The sequence below is a fragment of the Epinephelus lanceolatus genome, chromosome 18 (genome assembly GCF_041903045.1).
Source record: "Epinephelus lanceolatus isolate andai-2023 chromosome 18, ASM4190304v1, whole genome shotgun sequence".
NCBI lineage: Eukaryota > Metazoa > Chordata > Actinopteri > Perciformes > Serranidae > Epinephelus > Epinephelus lanceolatus.
Window position 1 is genome coordinate 21,727,092 of NC_135751.1, and position 24,411 is coordinate 21,751,502.

Sequence of the window (24,411 nt, forward strand, 5' to 3'; positions counted from 1 at the left end):
CAGTGCAGTAACAGCATCTTGATTCATATTTCATCAGTGCTGCCTAGTTTGACAGTTTGACTGCACTTCACGATCAAGGATTGACATGATGGACAGCTGTGTTAGAGACTCCTCTGCTGTGAGTGGTTGTTTTCATTCATATGCTGTGGTGCCATTAGAAGCAATGCGAGGAGGCAGATGAGTATGATTTTTATTACAGATTATCTGTCTCATGTACTACTATGTGGATGTTGTGACAGTTTCAGCAAATATGACAAAAGGTAATTTTTTTTTGATAAAAGTTACCAGCTACAGCTTTAAAACAAAAGGACAAATGTTCAGTACAGTCAACAGAGAACATGCTGTGGGTTTATTTCTTGTGAGATCCAGTGACAGCACAGAGAACCTGGAGTGACGTATCCAGCTCTGGAGAGAGCCCACATCAATATGACCACATCCCTCCATTGCCTGAAGAGCAGGCATGTGTGCAAAGGGTTGGCAGTCATACACTTTCCAATGCTGAAAAGAGCTCCTCTATAGGATTCAGAAGTGCAGGCCCAGTGGCACATATAGTACTGTGTTGTGGTGAACTTTGGAGTCCCTTCCAACTGAACAGAATATTTGATTTCTGAATGTTTAATGTAAAAAAGTGACATATAGAATTACAAACTGGGTGCAAGCAAATGAAAGTGTTTGTAGTTTTTCATTGAATTCAGGTTTCAGGGATTTTGTCTCAGGTTTCAAATTCTGGACTTAATAATCATCCCCTTTTTTCTCTGAAATGTATCATGAGCTTATATCCATGTTTTTGTCGCACATAATGGTTGTTTGGATCTGGAAGTGGGTGGTATAGTGTGTGTATGTGTCTCTTTTACATAAGGAAACTGTAATCTTGAACATATTCAGGATGTGACCACCCCCGTATTCATCAGGAATCCAGCACAAGTCTTCCCCCTTAGGGATTCTCTTTACATCGCAACACTTCCCCTCAGGCAACCGAAACCAGGCTGTGCACAGACAAGCAGAGTTAATGTATGCCAGGCCTCGGTGTCAGTGCCTCAGGGAGAGAGAGACACACCATCTAGATGAGTAGATTAGATAGAAGGAAGATGAAAGGGAGAAAACAAATCAGAGGCCAAGGTGGGAGGAAGAGGGCCAGAGAGATTTACAGTGTGGTGTGATTTTTCTTTCTACTGCACATGCACACACACACTAATAAATAAGCATTTGGGGAGAGGGGATCTAAAACACAGAAGTGAAAATGAATTGAGGAGGGAGAAAATAGAATCTAATTTGCAGTGTTAGTTAATAAGAGACGGCCTGAGAGAGAGGGAGGGATGGAGGGTGAGAGGGAGAGCAGCCAAATGACAGAGGCGTGTTTGTGTTCTGATTAGGCCTAGCCAAATGGAGGCGGCTCACCAATGGAGATAACCAACAAAGACATCTCTTCACTGGGGACAAATCTACGAACATCTTTTCACGGTCAATAGACAGAGGCATTCTTTTGTTTTGATGAAGGAAAAAAAAATCAGCCCCGGTGGATCCATGAATGCAGCACAAAGTTTACTGTTCATCCGCTCTTGAATCAAACTTGAACAAAATGTGTACTGGTTGTGGAGTTTGGGGGCATGAAAGTGTTTACAAGAGCCATTTTCATCACTCCTTGCGCTTAAGCAAGCCCCTACTTGAAGCTATGTTATCATGACGTTCTGATGGAGTAAAAATTTGTAACGTCTATTCACTCTCACCCTGGCTGCCAAGATATGATGCACTCAAGCTGAATAAACAATGATGTGGGCTCTTTTGGGCTAAGACAGGCTTCCTGGCATGGGTGTGCCCGCACCCTGTTTGGTTTCTCATCTTTATGGTTGGAGACAGTGAATAGATCAGATCCATGGCAGTGCTGATGGGGTCCAGAGCGAGGTTTTCTCTCTGGCAGGGAAGTAAGTTTGGGATGCAGCCAGGGTTGCCAGGCAAGGACAAACTTCAATACTGATAGACTCTTTGATGAAGTCACTGTCTGTCACACAAAGACTAACTGTCTCTGTGACTTTACTAGTATCTATCTATCTATCTATCTATCTATCTATCTATCTATCTATCTATCTATCTATCTGACTGTTTGTCTGTCTGTCTGTCATCGTTCCTCTCAGTGTTTGTCTGTCTGACTCATACACACATCCGCATAAACACTCACTAAACTCACTCAGGCGCTGCCAGAGGCATAAGAGAAAAACACAGCCATCCTTGGGAAACAAATTAAAAGGATAATCATCCCTTGAATGAAAATATTCCCTCCTTGGTGTCGGTCGAACCAGAAAAGCATATGCTAGATTCCCAGACGTCTAATTACACCATTGAATGAGAGAAACAACTGAGCCATGGTGGAAGAGGTTAGAAACCCAAAGAAAGATGATATGTTACAGGAAGAAATGTCAGTGCACAGGATGGTGAGAAAAGTGTAATTTGTTTGTTCGAGTTTCTCATTTGTTTATCTGCTTTTTTCCATTTTAGACACACAAAATCTGTGCATCTACATCAGCGGTTTACCCGTCAGACTCCCCTTGTGACATATTACACCAATCTTAACTCATTGTCCACAACAAACACAAGAGCATGGTGTTACCCCAGCTCAGGTTACATCATCTCTAAGCCCAGCACAATCAACCACCATCCCCTTGCTTGACAATTATAATGCTTGTACACAGAATGAACCCTCTAATCACGGAGTTTCACAGTCATTGGAACTGGTAGTTTTGAGAGAGTGAACGGAGCGGAACAAAACGATACGGTAGTGGGCAAACTGCAGTCTGGAAATTCCTGCTGGATTGTTTATGCTCGGGAAGAGCAGTAGGGAAAGGGGACAACGCTAATGCTGTAATGATAGCGACAATAGCGGTTCTGTGTCTGTAAAACAATGTGTATGACTGGCCAGCTAGAGTCAAGATTCTTTTTGATTTATGTTCTGACCTCCGAACGATCCTGAGTCCAAACAAGCAGCTCTACTCAGAAAGAGAGAGATGATGACCCCCCCCTCTCCGTGTGTGAATAAACAAGTGACCCACGTTGGGTCCGTGAGAGGTCACTGCACAGCGGAGTTATGGAGATGGACAGAGGAGAGGGCAGACAGACAGTGGGCCTCAGAGAGTGAGTGAGAAGGGAGGAGAAAGGGAATGGACAGAGAAGGAGAGATAGACGTTGTGTGTTTGTTTCTCCCTGTGGCCTCTGCTGCCCTAATGGACCTGGCTGCCACAGGCCAGCCACAGGGCAACTTGGGCTTCTCCTGTTTTGACTATATAAAGATTGATAGCTCCCCTCAGACCCCAGATCAGCTTTATGGATATTGATACGTCCCAAGTGGCTACATCACATAAAGCCATGTTAAATGTTGGCTGACCTCCACCTTTTCTTCAGCTTTCATCTGTCTTGTTATGCCTTGAATATATTCCTGATCCACAGATCAAGTCGTATGGCAGCTCTGTCACGCTATTCAGCATTACTCAGGATGGATCCTTCATAGTGAGGATGACAGAAACAGACAAGTGGAGCCTAATCTTGATCCATCCTGACCTGGGATCAGCCTGAAGCACCCTGTCTAGACATAAGCGCCACTTAATGCCAGCATCTCACAGCACCCAGACCTCTTTCTTTCTTTTGCGTCCTCTGCATCACACTTTGCTTTTCTTTCCCATTTTCACAATTCAGTTCTCATAATTTTCTGACCTCCGCAGCTCCCTTCGATGTTTGATCCCTGACTCCTTAGTCTGTCTCATCATCACTCTCTGAGTCAAGCTTAGGTGTGGTTTTCTGGTGATGATGACAGTGAAAGGAGGATGCGGTAAAAGTGCTGAACTAGCAATGAACCAGCGGCACCAGGGGAGGCAGACAGATTTCAAAGAATGTATCCTACAAACATGCCAAAGATAACTTTTGAGGTTCCCCCTTTTTTCCTTCTCTCTACTCATGTTCACTGCCTAAAAATGCAAGTGGCTTATTTGTCAGCACACAGCAAGGGTACATAAAGGCAGAGCCTGTGCATGTTTAGTGGCTCAGTAATTGTGACAGGGTTACAATTAAGGGAAGACCTAACCATGTCACGCTGCCCTCATTATACTGCAATTACATTCTTGATTGTGAAACAAAGATATACAACAATGGTTTGATAAGACCTCTTGTTTAATGAGACTTTTCTGTAACTCCTGTGTTCATTCAATTAGTAAACAGGTCTTCCATTCAGGCCTGGGCACCCCAATTCTCATCTCCCCAAATGCAACACACCCCCACCCCTTGCTGCCCCCCCTCGAAACACCCCCACCCACCCCCTGCCCTTAGCCTTCAGCGTCCTACATTGGGTCTTGGCATCCCCCTGAACATTCAAGACACACAGACTCCTCCCCCAACCTCCTACCCCCCTTCCCCTCCACCTTCCCCCTGCACACACACCCATTTGATTGTGATTGACAGCGTCTTTGTTCCATTGTGCGGAGCTGTCGCCTCTGATGAAGACACATACACAGAGCCGAGGCACTGCACTCATTGTACACTGTGCAGAAACTACAGGTCTGCAACCAGTTGCACTGTCCTTTGATAATGAGCTCCATGCAATCAGTGAGTGTAACCAGCCTGGGCTCAGCCAAGTCTGGCAGGATGGGATGGGACGGTGTGTGTGTGTAGACGGGACAAACCAGGCCAGAGTGCAGGCATCTCCCAGTGTGGACCAGGGGGTCCTGGCCCTACAGGCTGAGGGGGCCAGCTGGAGATGGAGGCTCCGGGCTGCGCAATGTGTCTGAGGAGGCCGTCATTAGGGTTCACCCCTCCTCAGGGATGGGAACCAGGTCACATTCTCTCACACGGCACAAAGCAGGGTGTGTGTGTGTGTGTGTGTGTGTGTGTGTGTATGTGTGAGAGGTGGGGGTTCAAGGGAGGGGTTTTGATGGGGAACAGGCCATGACCTCTTTATATCCATCAACAGATCACTAACTTGGCCCATAGACATGCTCATACAACACTTTCACATACGCACACACACACACACACGCATGCATGCAAACACATGCTAATGTGTTTGCGTATGTGCACAGACAGAAACACACAGATGCATATGCAAAAACAAGTCTGTGCTCTGCAAGAGGCACCATGTGTCCTCACCTGAACGAGACAGCTTAAAATCTCTGTTGGCCGAGATGCATTTTTTTTACATGAAACATTTGCTCAGTGCCGACCACTAAGGAATATCTGTGTTTTCAAATTAACCATCCCAAATTATCAGTATGGATTGATGCTGACTATCAGGACCATGTAAGGAAATTTCACTTCAAGCATCAATGTGCACAGACTACTTTCAAGCAGATGTGTACGTGGTGTCAAACTGTGGAATTCTCCACAGAATAATTTAAAAGGTTGTATGAATTTTTTTTTTCAGTTCAAGAAAATGTATAAAAAAAGAATATATGAAGTTGTCAGGTAATCTGTCACACTAGTTCATGGTCAGTTATTGTGTATAGCTTCTTTTTCTTGGTTGTTACAGTAAGTAACTGTAATTGACAGATACAGGGGCAGGCAAAATAAGATTTTTTTTCTTCTTTCTGCTCCTTTTTGGTCATGGAATGTGTGATTACAGTTATGTTTTGATTGTGGATCTGATTAAATGATACTGATCTACTGCATTATGAAGCATGTGATATTACAAATCCATTGTATGAAACAAATATGTTAATAAGGAACACAATGGCCGGTGTAGGCTATGCGAGATTTTAACTACTCAATTATATTGCGCCTCTCAGGCCAACAAGGCCAAATTCCTTTATACTCCAGCTCGAGCTCTGCTCACTGATGATCCTGTGTAATCCACAGGTTGGTGGACAGGGGAAAAAAACAGTAAAATACTGCCCCCTCTTGATGCCAAAAGAGTCTTGCAGACAGAGAGAAAACCCCTTGCAGAACTTTTACAGTAGTATCAAAAACACATATTATGCAAAGTGGTCACATTTTCTTATTGATGTCATTAAAAAAAACTCATAAGAGTAAATCAGAATTCTGTTTATTTTTAAATCAAGATGCTAGATTAAAAATATCTGACCCACCCCTTCACAAACCTTGAAAAACATTCAGTTTATCAAAAGATTAAAAATATGATTTAACAGCAGTTATGACCATGAGAACACTATGCTCAGGCAAACATGAAATTAAGGGCACATCACAATAAAGCAGATATATTCTTTCTGTCTCTGTCATACATGTTATAACTCTGGTGAGCCTGAATGTATAATCATCTAGGCTACAAGTTATAGCATTATAATTTCTCTATATTTTAATTGTCTCTCTGTGTAACTGAGTTTGTGCTTTGATTTCTGTCCATGGGGCTCGTATCTCATGTCCTGTCTGTAAGTTCTCATTAAAACGATATAGACATCTAACCTCTATATAACCGAGCTATATCTGGCTAAGGCGAGGCCTTAGCTTTATAGTATGTATGTACAATAATCCAATGTGTGTGTTGTCTGTGTTTACATGTGAGTACATGAGGTCATCCTGCATTCAACATCTCTGAGACAAACTTGTGCAACTGTGCATGTTGTCTGGCAAAGCTTATCATGGTAGTGTCTTTGAACTAAAAGGCACCTCCTCTCTTCGGGGTTACTGGCTCTAGACTACCTGCTTAGGCCCAAAACCTCAGGAAAAATGCAGTAGGAACTGGGTGGGGTTCAACAAACTGGGAGGGGTAAGGGCAGGATTGGACGCCCTCTTCAGTTAGGTGAGATGGTGCGTCTGCGCAGGCAGCTGCATGTCAGGCACTTGAGGATGCTCATGGTGATGTGCATGAGAGGGCCGAAATTGAATAGTAGGTTGTAGAAGGTGTTGACAGACAGGCCACCAGTCTCATCTGCGTATTTTAAGGCCACAATGGGAGTGTAGAGGCTGTTGGTCAGATTCCTGAAGCGAGGGCTGCTTGACTCAATAACCTTTTTAGTGCACTGGAGAGAAACAACAGGAAGTCATTGCTTTGTAGGGTGACTCAATGTTTGTACCAGTTAGGGATCAGACACAAAAAAATGATTCTATTCCCTTACTTTGGCTATGTCCTCTGGCGTCTGGCCCATGGCTTCAAATATATCTATGGATGATGGCAGGTAAACGTCTTTAAAATAACGAACTGTGTCGGCGTCTACTCCTGGATACTCCATCTTGGCCACATCCTCCATCATCTTTGTCTCAAACTCAGTGTGCACTGGGCCAGGCTCAATCATGGACAACCTGTGCGGGAAGTCAGACGTGGAAAAGGTCAGTGAGGGAGTATGTGTGGTACAAAGCAAAGACAAACGTGGAGGAAGAACAAAGGAAAGAGGGTAATCTACCGGATATTGAACTTCATCAGTTGCACGGCCATACTCTCACAGAAGCCTTCCATGGCAAACTTAGAGGCAGTGTAAACATCATTGAACACCACTCCTGAACCAACAAAAGAGAGAGATAAAGCACAGCGTCACTTCATTGTGTTATCAAATATCACAGTACTCAGTTAAAAGCAGATGTGAATTAAACATCGTTTACACATAAAGGCCTAAGATATTGAAATCAACCAAGTAACAGATATTGATCACATTGAACAATACAAGCGTTATCAACTTCTCAGACAGTCTTTAACTTGTTCTGGTAAACTCCACCCATTTGGCACTCTATGAAAGCAAGTAAGAGACATAAGCATTTGAATTTTAAAGCCACTGAATACTTAACATTGATTAAAACACCACTGGATTCAAAGCACTGTAATATTTTACTTTGAAAACCATGTATCTAAATGTATTTGTTCTCACCTCTTTGAAATGAAATCTGATATTTCATCATTTGCAATTTCAAAAGCTGAATATGAACATATATTTTTTATGTTCACAAATCAAGTTTCAGAATTTTAATATATACATAAAAGAAAAACATCAAATATTGACATCCAGGCTGCCGAGGACACAGACTGGTAATTGTGCCTGAATGTTTTGACCAATCAAATTTGAATGATGTTCTATTACATCAAGTAGTAAATTAAAATTAGATGTGTGTACGCATATTTTCATTTTTATTTCTTCTTAATTTATGTGTTTTTTGGATAAGTTTATGATTTACAAGTGTGAGTTTTGTGTCCAGATGGCATATGTATAACACCTTTATTTATCTGTGTTCTTTAAAAGAAAACCTAATAAAAACTACAACAATGAGTACAACAAATAAAACCAGCTACAGTGTTTTCATTCAGCATTCAAAAAGTGCTTCTGTGATGTAATGTTTCAAGTTTGGTAAGTTACTGAAATTGGTTTGCATGGTATTATAAACTGATTTCTGATTTAATAGATCCTAAAGCACAGAACACATTGCATGATTTACAGCTCAATATAATTATACAGATTCTCAAGATGTCAGATTTCTACTGGTCTGTCCAAAAAAAATGAAATCTTGCAGCTTGCAGACATTTACAATTGAATTATCCTGCTTTTCAGCCAAGCTTTAGACAAGCTAAATATGTCAGCATTATATCAATAGCACTTTTATGACAGTGTGATGCTGCAGTTTCATTAGCTAGTTTACAATTTCTGAATTCTTCTGTCTACAAAAGTCTTAAAAACAAGTATTTTTCTTATAGTTGTTTAGAGTTGTAAGTATCTTCGCCTGTGTTCTTGGATCAGATTTAATTGGATTACAGATTTTTTTTTGCATTGTTAAATCCTCACAGATCATACCCTGAAGCCCCATAACACTGCTCATAACCAAGATGTGTCCGGAGCGCCTCTTTTTCATGTCTGGCATCACTTCCTTGATCATGCGAACGACGCCAAAGAAGTTGGTCTCAAATACTCTTTTCATCTCCTCGATGCTGATGCTCTCCAGGGGTCCCAGCAGGCCCACACCTGCATTGTTGACTGACAGGAAACACACAGATGCAGAGATGACACGTGGCTTATATTTCCAAGATTGCCACTAGAGAAACAGTTTAGATATTGTTGATTTAATATGACGTATAGCTGTATTGTTAGAACCCGTGTTTGCAGATGATACTACTGGATATTGCCACCAGATGTCAGTGTGTGACAATAACACAGAGGTGTGATGTAACAGCAGTCCATGTTGAAGGGCCTCTTGGTCTTGAGTTATTAGGTGAAGAGGGATGTAACTTGGATTTAGAGTGAGATGGAGGCAGGTTTATAAATAGAGCCTTTATCCAGACTAAAGATTTAAACACAAAGAACTGATAAGAGTCACCTATTCACAAGTAACTAAACTAGCAACATTCAATTAACCAAATTTCCATAATATCACTTTTTATAAGGTTTTAGTGATTGATGGAGTGATTGATCCACACCAAGGTCCCATTTACTAATATACTGCTGGGATTTCTGGGTTTCAAAATACATTGTCTGCTTTGTTTTAGCTTTAAGGAACAAGCAATAGAAAGTGGCATGGGCAGACAGAGCTGCAGACTCAGCTCAAGCTATATTTTACACACTCAGGATATCAGTGTGGTGGTCCTTTCTGTTTTGGTACAGAATCTATCTGCCCACTGGAATTTCAAGACTCTTCCAATCTCCTCCCCCCACCTACTCTTTATGTCAACTGCTAAACCACGGAGGAAAGTGCTACATGAGACTGACCACCAAAAACATTTCAGTTGCTTCAAAAACTTTGTCCTAAAGTCTTGATATTATTTCAGAAATGACACTGTACTGTGACTGTTTGCTTTTACTCCTACTGACAGAGCTGATAGATGTGTACTTTTAGTCTCTCTCAGAATAGTATGACATTACTGTTGGTGTTAAAAACACGTGACTGTCACTGGAAGGGTCAGGGTTAGTGTTCTGTCTATTTGGGAATCACTATAAGAAACTGAGTAAGGTCCATGGGTGGATTATAAGGCAGTGGGTCCCTGGGCAAGGACCTGACGTAGGCTCCACAATCACACAGACTGTATTGTTGTTTAGCCTCTTTGTAGACATAACGCATCTCTCCGTGGTTCTGTGTGTCTTTAAGGTCATTCTGTGTCTCTTAGTGTTGTGCCTCTGGTTGATTTGCCCTATACTGTAGTTACACTGTCTCTCTTTGTAGTCTCCGTGTGGTCATTTTGCATCTGTTTGTAGTTGCTTTGCAAGTATGTGGTAATTTTGTGTCTCTTTGTGGTCATTTTGTCAGTCTTTGTGGTTGTTTGCCCCCTTTTCATAGTCATTTTGAGTCTGTGTTTTTTGCAGCTGTTTTGCATCTCTGTGTAGTTGTTTTGTATGTTTTTGTGTCACTTTGTAGTCATTTTGTGTCTTTTAGTGTTACTTTGTAGTTGTTTTGTGTCTCTGTGTCACTTTGAAATCATTTTGTGTCTCTTTGCGTCACTTCGTAGTCATTTTGTGTCACTTAGTAGTCGTTTTGTGTCACTTTGTAGTCGTTTTGTGTCTCTTTGCATCACTTTGTAGTTGTCTTGTGTTACTTTGTAGTCATTTTGTGTCTCTTTGTGTCACTATGTAGTCTCTTTGTGTCACTTTGTAGTCTCTTTGTGTCACTTTGTAGTCATTTTGTGTCACTTTGTAGTCATTTTGTGTCTCTTTGTGTCACTCTGTAGTCTCTGTGTCACTTTGTAGTCATTTTGTGTCTCTTTGTGTCATTTTGTAGTCTCTTTGTGTCACTTTGTAGTCATTTTGTGTCACTTTGTAGTCATTTTGTGTCTCTTTGCATCACTTTGCAGTCATCTTGTGTCACTGTGTAGTCATTTTGTGTCTCTGTGTCACTTTGTAGTCTCTTTGTGTCTCTCTGCATCACTTTGTAGTCGTTCTGTGTCACTTCGTAGTTGTTTTGTTTCTCTTTGTGTCATTTTGTGTCTCTTTGTGTCACTTTGTAGTTGTTTTGTGTCACTTTGTAATCATTTTGTGTCACTTTGTAGTCATTTTGTGTCTCTTTGTGTCACTCTGTAGTCTCTTTGTGTCACTTTGTAGTCATTTTGTGTCTCTTTGTGTCACTTTGTAGTCATTTTGTGTCTCTTTGTGTCATTTTGTAGTCTCTTTGTGTCACTTTGTAGTCATTTTGTGTCACTTTGAAGTCTCTTTGTGTCTCTCTGCATCACTTTGTAGTCGTTCTGTGTCACTTCGTATTTGTTTTGTTTCTCTTTGTGTCATTTTGTGTCTCTTTGTGTCACTTTGTAGTCGTTTTGTGTCTCTTTGCATCACTTTGCAGTCATCTTGTGTCACTGTGTAGTCATTTTGTGTCTCTGTGTCACTTTGTAGTCTCTTTGTGTCTCTCTGCATCACTTTGTAGTTGTTCTGTGTCACTTTGTAGTCGTTTTGTGTCACTTTGTAGTTGTTTTGTTTCTCTTTGTGTCACTTTGTAGTCGTTTTGTGTCACTTTGTGGTTGTTTTGTGTCTCTTTGTAGTCGATTTGTGTCACTTTGTAGTCATTTTGTAACACTTTGTAGTCGTTTTGTGTCACTTTATAGTTGTTTTGTGTCTCTTTGTAGTTGTTTTGTGTCTCTTTGTGGTTATTTTGAGTCTCTACTTGGTCGGTATGTGTCTCTTCAACTTAGATTTTGCAGGTGAAGGCCAATAGGGTCACTAGGCCTGTGCCAGGTAGGCCTGATCAGGGTCATGTAATACATTATGCATTATACTAAAACTAGTTATCAACTGTTATTATTTATAAATAAATAATAAAAGAAACAAAATGGGGCATCAGTGGCTTAGTGGTAGAGCAGGTGCCCCATGTACAAGGCTGTTGCTGCAGCAGCCCGGGTTCAAATCCAGCCTGTGGCCCCTTGCTGCATGTCACCCCCCCCTCCCTCTCTCCCCCCGCCCCCACGCTTCCCTGTCCTGTCCATTAAAGGCAAAATGCCCCCAAAAAATATATCTTTAAAGAAACAAAATATATGCACACACATATGTTCTTCCACATACAGTGGAAAGATCATGTGTATTCAAAGCTGGGGAAGGTGTCAAAGAAGGCCTAGTTCCAGGTGTGTTCCACTCACTCAGGATATCAATATGGCGGTCCTTGACGTTGTTGATGCACTGCTTGACTGACTCGTCACTGCACACGTCTAGTGGAAGCAGCATCAAGGTCTTGCCATATGCATCTCCTGCTGCCTCCACCAGTTTGTCCTTCTTCTTCAGGTCCCGCATGGTGGCAATGACTGATAGAGAGAGATGGAGAAGTGGAAAATATTATTTTACTTGTATAATGTGGCTTCAGACTTTACAAAATATTGGAAAATGGTGCGTTAGAGTTGCACAGTAGCCAAACTTGGAACCAGAGCGCTCCAAATGATCAGTATCAAGATGACTTTTTGTTGGAGTCAATTTTTGTCCATTTGTTTTTAAAATCATGAATCATTACTTTCTGTTGTCAAAAAACCCAACAACTCTTAACCCATTGTCCCAATGATGAGGTGACGCACAGGAAACCTCTGATCTATGAGGCACCACTTAACGACTTCCTTAACACGAACACAGACAAACACGGAGTTGTGACAGAGCCAGGCGTGTGGGTCAGAGTTCCCAGTAATGACCACGCCAGTCAGTTTACACAACATAGAATTGATTTCCTCTGAACTTTACACGCTGGGCCACATTAACCCACATACAGCACAGGAATCTATCATGGACAGTGACAGCAGCTATCAGCTCAGTGTTGACTTGGCTTCCTCCATGTTGTGTGTTGTGCTAACACTCTGCTGACTGACATTATCTAGCAGAGAAAAGAGAGACAGTGCTGTTGCACAATAGCAATCTGTGGGAGTAAACAACCTCTTCCTCGCACATTCATCTGAATCTACCTGTTGCCCTCGGCAGATAAGAGCAAACCCTCACCTGATTCTTGTCTGAACAGAGACAAGGTTGGATAAGTAAGATTAAAAGAGGTTTTGCTGTGCTGTGGGAGGTTTGCATTGCCTTGCAGTGTTACTGATGTAAAATTTCACAATGTCTAATAATGAAACTAGGTGCATTTTTTGAGAATGTTGCTTTGTTTGTGTAATGCAACTTGTCTTTGTAAGTACATACTTAATGGGGTCTCATAATTAAGTCTAATCTTATGATTCGATAACTGTGTGTCCATGAAGCAACAAAGATATTTATGTGTTGGTTGAGAAGTGAACAAGAGTTCCATTGTTCTTCTGGCTCCTGCAGGAATTACTCTTGGGCTGCTTAAACATTCTTAAATGAACCACATTGCATTGCGCACACAGAGAAGTCTTTCGGGGGAGTTTCTCTTGAGTTTGGGGCATGCTACTGTGACTAATTATTACTTTATGCACAATGCAATATTTAATCTCTGTTGGATTTCCTACAGACCCTGAGAAAAGAGCAGATCAGCTTCATTGCTCACAGGTGGCATTAGTAAAATCAGGTCACATTGTGGAAAAAAAAAATCTGCTTAAACCAGTATTATGGGAGCTGTTAATCACTTTTTCTTTTCTCATCTATTTCACAGTTATAAATCCCATCAGATCCCGATGCCCCCTTGATGGCTACAGTGGCAAAACGGAGCAGCTTGGCTAACTTGAGTTTACTATTTTACACTATTAAAATCATAGGTTTCACTGTGAGCTCACTGACTGTAGGCCAACAGCCAATTAAACTCCATAGAGTCACATCTAACAACAAGGGGAGGGGGTCTTGAGGGCCAACTCTTACCAACAGGGGCTGTGGGGGTGGGAAGGTGGGTGAATGTAATTCTGTCTGAAGCTCCATGACACGGAAAGGTTTTGGATCTTCCATTCCTGGAGTGACATTAATGATGGCTGGGAAGCAGGAGAGGAGACGCACAGACCAACAATGTCAAAGTGGGACACCCTAACTCCACTGTGCACCAATGAAGACTTCAAACAAGGCCCTTGCTTTAGAGTGAACCCTCGCTTGTACAGGTCTCAAACTTTGTCCCCCTTTCAACACTCGCTCCAGTGAGGGAACTATAGGCACATTAGACACGGCACTAAACCGGAGCAGGCGGTCTACAATTCACTGCGATAAAAGGGGGCTTTGTGCTGGAGAAGTCACTTGAAAGAGAACTGACAAGACTCCTTTTATGATTCCGCCTGGAAAGCGGCATCCTTGCAGAGCCCTACCCTGGAAACTGCGCTTTCAGATGATAATTGTTAAACCAAATGGGGCGACTGAATCCCACTCTTTACAAAAGGATATGGATCCGATATCACTAGGTTTAGCTATTCCAGTGGCCACCACACCAAATCACTTCTTTGCGTTAAGACGAAGAGTTGCGCATGAAACTCAACCGAACTTTGTGCGTAAAGGAGGGTTGGTGCAACAGTAGAGCGTTGCAGGGAAAAGTAAACACGGAATAGGTTTTCAAGCGAACCACACTAGGCTATTATAGGCTTGCTACTAATAGGTCCGATCAAAGAAAACAATGTAGAAGAAAGCGCATTTACCATGGTAACGCTTCTTTTCATCTTTGGCCAGCGTGACGGCGATTCGTAACCCGATGCCGGAGGAGCAGCCGGTGATCAGCACAACTTTCTGCCCGCTGTTCGCCATGATTTGTCCGGGTAGGCGCTGTGTTTTTCAGCGGTCCTCTGCTCTGGATGGTCGCTGCCGAGGGGAGCTACCGATCACCGGACTTTAAAAAACTAAAGCGGATCATACAGCCACCGCAGCCATGTGAGCTTCTAATTCAGTCACATGTTCAATAAAATCAGTAACCGAAAAAAGGACGTGGCATTGCAAACACCCCTCGCAGACAAGACTTTTAACTTGATAGGTGCCGCCTGCCCTGAAAATGAAGTTAATTCCTTTAAAATGTGTGTGGCCGTGCATGCGCGCACGTGCGTGTTGGAGAGGGGGCAGTGCTTATTTGATTTCTGAGCTGGTGACCCCAACAACAAACAACTGTGAGATTCATACAGTTGTCACATGATGTTTTGCTCATACCTGATAGCATCTCTCTTTCATAACAGTTATTATCTTTAAAAGGAATCATTAGACGTTTTACCACGGTATATGTTACAGTAGCTTTTCCAACTGTTTTTCTTTTATTTTTTTTATAATTAAATTAAACAAAATTAGATTAGTTAATTACGTTTTTTCTCACTTTTTTTTAAAGAGATAAATATTTGGGTTGTGCATTTAATTTCATAACAATTATTATTATTATTATTATGATTATTATGTTTTTTGCTGTTACCCAAGCTATAGTTAAAGCTAAATTAGGCGCTTGTTGTTTGGCTCTAGTTGACTTCTTAATAAAACTAGTCCTCCCTTGATTACCTTACGTTTGGAAGGTAGTGCTTATAGTAACTGAATGCGCTGCATTGTACTGCCATCTGGTGGTGAGGATCGGTGCAGCACACCTAAGAAGCATTCAAGCTTACTGAATGCATATAATGCCTGATTAAAAATAATCCTAATTGCATTACTGTTATCTAAATATTAACTAACTATAACGAATGCTCTGAGTTTGTTTATAAGCCATGTCTCAGTTTGGTTTGACACTGATGTTATAAGCAAGGGTCAGTTAAAGGGACTGGTGTACCCTACTCGTGATGGATGTTGTAAGGGGTCAAAGTGCCGTTGATAAGATCACAAACCAGACTCTTTTGCTTTGATGAAGGGCCAGAGTGCAAGAGTCAGAGTCTGCCTGTTTGGGCCCTGTTGCTACATGTGATGCAACCACATGCAAACTGTAAGTTGTCCATTTACTCTAACGTTACCCTCATGCGGGGATGAGTGGACAGTCCAAAGAGCAATCTGGAGTGATATAATAACCACCTTAAACTGTTTTTGCTTGGCAGATTCACAAAGTGCTTGTTCCCTTAATTAAAAACAGACATAAATTCTTAATGCTTTAAAATATTTTAAATGTATTTAATGCATTCATGAAATAATAATATATTAAGCTCAGTTTCTTCTGTTTTTTAAGAAGTGGATTGAACTGGGATTTACTCTTGTTCTTTATGTGGACGGAGTAAAGAAGTATTAAACATTTCGTAATAACTAGTAAATATAATAATAAGTCTGATACATGTGGCAAAAAAGTAGCTCCACACAGGGAAAAAGGAGTTAAGGTGTGTTTTTGTTGCTTATTATTTTTTCCACTCAAGCAATTAAAATAACATTACGCTTATTTTCTGACACAAAACATTTCTTCACTTTAAAAATGGGCTGTCAAAATCATTTTAATTCATGGGACGAATACAGCCCAGTTTGATCTCAAGTGGGCCTGACTGGTAAAACCACTGCATAATAACCAATAAATAACAACACCTCCAAATTTGTCCCTTTCTTGTTGTGTAAACAACAACAAGTAGGCTACATTCTTAAAACAAAACAGATGATAAACAGCCTGAGATGTCTCATTAAGAAAAAAACCCCCCTGTAATTTCTACAGTATGTCTCAGTTTGTACACATTCGGTCAGTCTACTATTCACTGTCATTACATGTGCATATTTCATTTCCACTCCAGTGTACTAAAGTGGAAGTTGCTGAGGAACCAGGTTAATTTATCCCCTGCCTTACAAACCATTCACAAATCCAATTTTTTGGCAGTGCTATAGCGCTGTGGTTTCACCACTATTGTTTTAAGATGGAAGTTTTATACAGATGCTTTTGTACTGAAGCTGCTGAGTCACAATATTTTGCACAATGTTCAGTATCCAAATGTGACCACAAGACATAGTCTTTTTTTTTTCTTCAGAGAACTGTACTCTGGTCAGGGTGCAAGCCTCTGAAGCAGCATTATGAAAAAAGCTACTCACTGCTTAGCTTGCTCTTGAAACCTGGCACCTCTAAGCCTTCACAGGTGAATCAATATTAGGTGTGCAAAGTCATCTATTGGGATGGACTGGACCCTTTGGCGGGTCTGTTCTGGCCTGCAAGCTGTATGTTTTACACCCCTGCTTTGAAGGTCTGGCTTAAAGGATTTAGTGGCATCTAGTGGCGAGATCACAGATTGCAATCAACTGAAACTTCTCCCATGTGCCAGGCATGGAGAGCTACAGTGACCAATAGTAAAACATGAATGGTTCCATCTAGAGCCAGTGTTTGGTTTCTTCATTCTTGGCTACTGTAGGACAACATTGTGAACTCCATGTAAGAGGACTCGCTCTGCATGTAGATATAAATGGCTTATAGGGTAACAAAAACACAACCATTCAAATTTTCAGGTGATCATACACTTATAAAAATATAGTTATAAATGTTGTATTACATTTCTGCTTATTTGTATCCCCGTAAATCCTCCACACTGGACCTTTAAAACCTATTGCAAGCAGATGCACAGTGATGACTATAGGTCCCCCTGTTGCAGTGCTCCCCCCTGGTTAACCTTTTTAACCCCATCCCCATTTTAGCACGTGTACCACATTGTAAAGCATTTAGGTCACTATAAGGACAAGACAAAAGCAAAGGTGAAAACAGAGGACACTCACATACAGAGATACCAGCAGAGGGAACAGTGTGTGAGGAGAGGAACGGGTTCCTGAGATTTGTGGCCTGTTTGTCTCCTCCCAGGGTAAACTGAGGTTACTACAGGCATCATCAAGGGCAGCTATTCATTTCTGTCATAACTTTGAAGGGATTCTCCCAAAGGGAAGACATATTTTAACAATGAGTGGAGTCCTTGCCTGATCCATTTAGGGTCAGCCAGTATGCTTATGGTGCAAGGACAGGTTTAGTCAAGCTCAAGCATGTGACGCGTATTTCTTAACATATGAGAATACATCGTGAAAAATCTTCAATCATCACCGTTTATGATAAACTGCCTGTAATGCTGACATCAGAGAGCAGACTGTCAGCTTATATAGAGTTCGGGCCCAATTTCCTCTTGCTGTCTCACAAAGCTGATGTCTGCTTATTGAGAACATCCCAAAGCTATGACCCATTTCTCTCACCAGAAAGCAGAGGTTTACAATGAGATAATAAAAAGTATAATTTGCATTGTCAGATAAAGCAGCTTTAAATCCAAGATGACAGTGTGCAAAACAACATGCGCTGCAGTGACATTTCAGTTTATATATTTATATATTCAGCTGCATTTCAGATTTTAGGCATTTGGCTGACAATCTTGGAGTAACCTACAACGGAGTGTAAAAGCAGAATAGGTAGAATAGCAATAGAATAGACACAGCAAATATAAATGATATACGAAAAGAGCCTGTTATTGTGAGTGCACAAATCCATTAGTGCATGTCACCTTTTGGATTTTTATGGCAGAGCAACAGGTGGTGATCTGAGCAAATGTAATGAGCAGGGACGGACAGAGAGTGAAAAATGACCATGAACCTTTGACCCAGACGAGCCCACTAACACTGACCCAACAATTAAAGAATAACCCTAAGACTATTTTGCTGCCAAATTATTCACCTGAAGTCAGTTTTAAAATTATTTGACCCCTAATGTCATGTCACAGTACAAGAAAGTGCTAAAAGTCAGAAAACTCAGTAGAGACAAATCTTAAAGCTGTCCACAGGTGGATGTGGTGTTTAAAGGGCCGGAGTGAGCTGCAGGAGTAAGGTCATGGCCGTTCCTGGCATGCTTTCCCTTGTGCCTCCGGAGAAAGTGGACAGGTGTGGATAGAGATGAGGAGGGGTGCCGGGCAGCCACTGATGTCTACCAGCCTCCAAGCTATAGCTGTGGAATTTCAGAAGATTAAGGCACTAAGACAGAAGGAGTGAGGAAAGAGACAAAGAGGAGGGGATAACACAAGCCCATACATGCTTTCCTATGCCACGTGCCTTCTCTGCTTTAAATGTCTCGTTGTAAATCCTCTTTCACCTCAAACTTTCCCCTCTTCACTTTCTTTGCTTCACATCTGAACCTCTTTACCTACATTATTTAACCCTCTTGTAGCAATCAGTTTTTTAACATCCTTCGTCAGAATTCTCACCTGATTCCTCTGACACCTCCGTGCTTACTCCAGCTGTGCTCTGAGCCCCAATCACCCGTCCGTAACCTCTTTATCAAAGTCCTAGTCATAACAAATGACACCCCCATTTTCTCTTAACATACTTTTATAGTTTAAAAGTCAATTTCCTGTGTACTGACTGTAAGGATACACGAGCAGATGCTCTGGAACCTTCGCTATTTTCCCAGCTGACTTTACAAAGCTGATGTCTGTTTTCACTCATCATAATTAAAGATGGATTGTGTGATTAGGCAGAGATCCTGTTCTATATGTACAATGCACATCAAACTATTTGTTGAAATAAGCGAATGTATACACTGCATTTTATATTTGAAATATATCATTTATTGCATGATTTTCTTTTCTTTTTTTTCCACAGTAATATTCCTCATCATACTGACTTTCCATTGGATAAGAGGCAGATTCTGGTTGATGCTACTGGAAGGATAAGGGACGCTGGCTGTGTGAAAGGGCCCAGAGGACTGGAATGTTTGCCACAGGTCAGGAGTGGCGCTTTCTGCTCCTTTGTGTGCAGTCTGCAGAGGAGGTGTGGAATGCAAACTTCATGAGAATAAAAGGGACGAAAGGGAAAGAGTAGCTGGAGGTCGGTGGGCGGGAGGGAGACTTAAAAACACAGAAAGAATGGGTGCAAAGACTTAGAGTGGAGTGAGCTGGGAAAGTGTTTTAGGGGCTCTGAGGCAGACAGAGAACACAGTTAATTGAGAGAGAGAGAGAGAGAGAGAGAGAGAGAGAGAGAGAGAGAGAGTGCGAAAAGAGGAGCCCACGAGCTGAACCAAAAGAGAAGAGTTAAAACAGTTGCTGCAGCTGCAGACCACATACAATGGGTACTCCACAGAGAGCTGCTTTGAGAGCGATGACACTGTGGAAATCATAATGTGGCATTTCTGAGCACCAGTTAATGACATTCTTAGAAACATTTATGGAGTTACAGCTCATCAATATACGTCATCTGTACAGTCTCAGACACATGCCTGTTGAAAAGCATTGCTCAAAAAGTGAAAATAGGATTGGATTGAAAAATGTAAATCAATTTATTCAAATACAAAGGGAATGATTTTTGTGGCACAAAATGTCTTCACGAAAACAAGCTGAAATATAAATATCATTGCCACTTGGATAGGATATTCAGAGGTTTGTCCAATAGGGCAGTAAAATGAAAAAGGTTGGTGTCAGTTACATCTGATTTTACCAGCCAAGTCGCCACAAAGAAATGTTGGCATTGTACGTTTCTGCAAAGCAAGAATATGTTAAATTTAGACAATTCAAATGTATCATATCAACATTTTTTTTTACCTATGTTTTACCTATGTGAGATACCTGCCAAGCTGCAGGCCACTGTTCGAAACCAGCAAACAACAACAGTGGTTTCCTTTCCCGGCGTTTTCACCAGTGTTTGTGCCACCGAACTTGGGTGTTTTTTCATCAACACATTACAGTGTTTCCTAATGGCACTGAGCTACCGAACCAGGGTGTTTTTCACAAACGCTTTGCAGCGTTTCCTAGCAGCATTCGAGCCACCGAACTTAAGTGTTTCTCACTTCACATCACAGCATTTCAGCAGCGTTTGAGCCACCAAACCTGGGTGTTTTTCACTGACACATCATAGTGTTTCCCAAGTACCGTTGAAGCTGCCAAACCCGAGTGTACTTCACTGTCCCTGCTTGTCTAACAGCTTTTGTGCCACCAAATGTGAGTGTATTAAGCCAAATCAAGCTCTTTTCTCAACCATAACCAAGTGGTTTTAGTGCCTGAACCTAACCACAACTTCACAGCAGCATTGTTGAGAAACATAAAGTATTACAGTATGTGTTACAAAATATAAAAATGTAATGTATCTATGGTGTGCAGAAATGTTTTTCCTGGCAAAGAGGTTGGATCTGAGGCAGGCAGAGTACACAGATGGATTCCCAGGTGGGCTGTCCACTTATACACCATGGCACCATATTGCAGTCACCACTGACCAAAGTATATAGGCTTACTCATTCCTTGAGTGTTCCCAATATCAATATATATCAATACATGTTATATGATAATCTTGAATTCATTAGGCTCCTGCGTTTTCTACCATATTTGAAATGAAATCTGAATGCCCTCCACTCTGAAGAGACATTCAAAGAAATGAAGGTTTGAATCATATTTGGCGTCAGTGTTTGGATTTACCTTTAGTGCCCCTGCAAATACCAGTTTTCAATCTAACTGCCTGCTATTTAGAGATCAAAACACAATCACTGTGTTTTGTGCTGTAAACTAACAGTAAAGTGAAGGGTGCACAGCAGGGTGAGCTCGAGTGTGGTCGCCGGTTGAGTTTATTTAGTCTGTTTGTTTGAGCAGTTCATTTAACAGACATGGTCCTTAGATGTTAATTAGTTTAGTCTCCCGTCATCGCTCAATATTATAATTATCACCAGACTGGCAGTTCCCCCAGTGCAGAGGGGAAAATTTCCACACACTTTTCTCGTGGTCACGTCCCTGGTTTGGCAACTTAACAAAAGGGTTAAGCAACTGGCTGTGTGGAGTAATATGTCTGAAAACACAGCTCTGCATCCAATCCCTACTTTGGTTCTGATGGTGATCTTGCTTCTTTGAACAAGTATAGGCCTACGGCTCTTTTTCAAATTCCGAAAACCATAATTGGTTAAAGGGATACTTTGCTGATTTTCAAACAGCTTTGTATTAATTCTATGTGTGTATTATGTGTAAATGAACTGTGGTAAACTTTCCTCCATCTTACCAGCACCCAGATCTCCCTGCTCATCTCCAAGCTAGAATCCACCAAATGATGCATCATCTGGCAGATTTTTCGCTGGCTATATAGGGCTGTTGCTCAGACTACAGATTGTACTTCCACATTTTTGTATGCCTGCCATCATGGACACAAAGAGTATGGAAGTGGATTGAGAAAGTCGATGTGTGAGTGTGTTAAAAACTGAATAGCAGGTGGCACCTTGTATGGTAGCCTTGGCTACCAGTGTATGAATGTGTGTGTGAATGAGTGAATGTAATCCTTAGCGTAAAAAGCACTTTAAGTGGTTGATAAACTAGAAAAGCGCTATACAAGTGCAGGTCCATGTAACACGATACTTTGTAAACAGGAAGTGGGTACCATACTGTTTCCTGTATTGTAAAAATGGAGACTGAAAATGTGACAGTAAAACAGTAAAACTAAGCAGCTGTTACTACATTGCATATTTCTCACCTAAAATGTTTTCAGAAACATATTTTAGCTCACTGTTTAACTGTAATTCAAGATTGTTTGTTACCTGTCAACTGCCATACTGTTTCCTGTGACAAAACGGCCAAGCTCGAATCACGTCACCCACCAGTTTGAGCATTTATTGGTCTGATGTGGTGGAGTACATTCTTTTAGTTGTAGATTTTATACCTCTTGAGCAAAAGTGAATACCACAGCCCCTTTCTTGCTGTTTTCTCTGGTCAATGTAGCACCAATTTCAAAAGTATTTGCGTCTTTCTACTGCATAGAAGCCCCGTTTTATCAAAAAGCCATCTTTCCAGTAGTAAAATACTTCTTAAGGGGGAAGTGCAGTGGTGATTTAATACCAAGCTGACAGTCTCATCCTGTTTGATGTACCCACTCTGCCCCCCTTTTAACCGCAGGCAGGCGAACCCAGAATACCTGTTAGATGATGGATTTGTATGTCAGGGTGTGGTTTGGTGTAGCTCTTATGTAAGAACAAATGCTTTCTAATATATGGAGATACTATCATTAGCAGTCTGTGGGTGGCACAGTCACATTTCTCTTGAGGTGCTCTCATAGATCAGGGGTTTTACCAGCCTCTGACAGATTAACCTACATTTACCCCCACAAGCAAAATGTGCATTCGTTCAGTACCTGTGTTTTCTTGTCTTTGTACTTGTACTCTTGATCAGCAGTGGATGTCTGACTTTTTTCACCCACAAAAGCCACATTTGACACACATAAAAGACCAGATTTAAGACCACATAGCTTTTCCTCCATGTGATATATTGCATGCAGATGTTGGCTGTTACAGAAAAAGAAAAGCTGCAGTTGTAATCGAGGGCTCATTCATAATGCTGCTATAAATAGTGAAATGAAGTGACAATGGATAAGCTGTCAGGCTCCACCACACACACACACACACACACACACACACACACACACACACACAGACCACAAACTTAGATACACAATCATCATTCACACTCATCTCTAAATCCCCATTATATGACAGAAATTAATAACAATGTTTATCACACAATATACAACTAAATGACACCACAAGCCCATTAGGAAGCAGTGGTGCAGGATCTGAAATGATTTGTATGGTGGTTTATTTCACAATGACTACATACATAAAAGGTGGTTTTTTTTTCCTTTAAACATACATAAATCATTTTTTGGCAAGCTGGAAGAGTCAGCTGTGTGTTCCTTTGTAACTTCACATGCATATTTTTCCTGGATGTTGGCCTGTTGTCCTGTTCTGGCATGTTCTTCAACACAAGGAGCAGACCGGAGGCAGACTGAATTGGAAGCCCAGTTTAGGGTCCTTAATCCTAAACGCTCATCAGCTGCTCTTGAGGATTTATAAAGTTAAACTAAGTCTCACAGAGTCTAAAATGTGGTGATGACAGATTACTCCACTTCACCTTCCAGCCACTCAGTGATTCGATGATAAGAAAAGTCCACCATCATTTATCAGCACAGAGTGACCTGCAGAGGGAGAGAGAGATACTTCCAGTTCCAGTTTTTAACACTAAACCACATGACTGGGATAAATTGGAAGCATAATTTATGTATTTCTCAGGAATTAGGGAATAAATACATAAAAATGACAAGTGACTGAAACTAAAATAGGAAAAGTACAAAGACACATCCTCAGTCTTTTTTTTCCTTCCCCACCATCTGTGATAGATTCATCTCCTGCCACATTGCATCTGTGATTTTTCTTTCAAACCGCTTATCCATAAAATACATGTCAAAACACATACAGAATATGATTTAGTGTGCCGTTTCCATGTGATTTTTAAGTGTGTACAAAACAAAGTTTCTATTGGTTACTGACAGTTGATTATCAGGATAAAGAGACCCCCAGCATGAACTGACTTTATTCTCCGAGCTGAGCACTTTTTTTTTTTTATCAGCATTTATGTGTTTAAATCAGCTTGAAAAAGTCCAATCTATTTACCTTACATTAATCATTATCAGTCTGATTTATGAGATCCTCTTGGTTAATGAAAGATGACAAACTACTGGCGTGGGACAAGAGGAGTGACTTTTAATTGAAACCTTCCTGCGCATCACGGTCACGTCATGTGTCATAATTTAAATGTATGTGTTTGGTCCCAGGCCCAATCAATGCCTGTTTGGTGCCAGTTGTGTGGAAAAGTCTGGGTGAAGTTAATGCTAAGTGTAGAGCTCATCAAAAATTTGTTTTTCTTTGTTTAATTGTTTGTTGTGTGTTTTAAAAATGATTATCTGTAACAGGTTCTGTAGTTGGACAAAGGTACATAGCACATGCTCTGGAAATATTTCTCACCCCGACCTCAGACTACCCACT

General features: G+C 41.2%; 1 protein-coding gene across 1 annotated transcript; it reads right to left on the minus strand.

Annotated features, from left to right (window-relative positions):
- Positions 1 to 6,003: 6,003 nt before the first annotated feature.
- rdh8a (retinol dehydrogenase 8a) lies at positions 6,004 to 14,710 on the minus strand. Its single transcript, XM_033643704.2, has 6 exons — positions 14,384 to 14,710; positions 11,966 to 12,127; positions 8,709 to 8,888; positions 7,335 to 7,428; positions 7,050 to 7,233; positions 6,004 to 6,953 (listed from the first exon to the last, which is right to left on the minus strand). Exons 1-6 carry the CDS (start codon positions 14,487 to 14,489, stop codon positions 6,726 to 6,728), a joined length of 954 nt encoding a protein of 317 aa, XP_033499595.1. The 5' UTR covers positions 14,490 to 14,710; the 3' UTR covers positions 6,004 to 6,725.
- Positions 14,711 to 24,411: the final 9,701 nt, after the last annotated feature.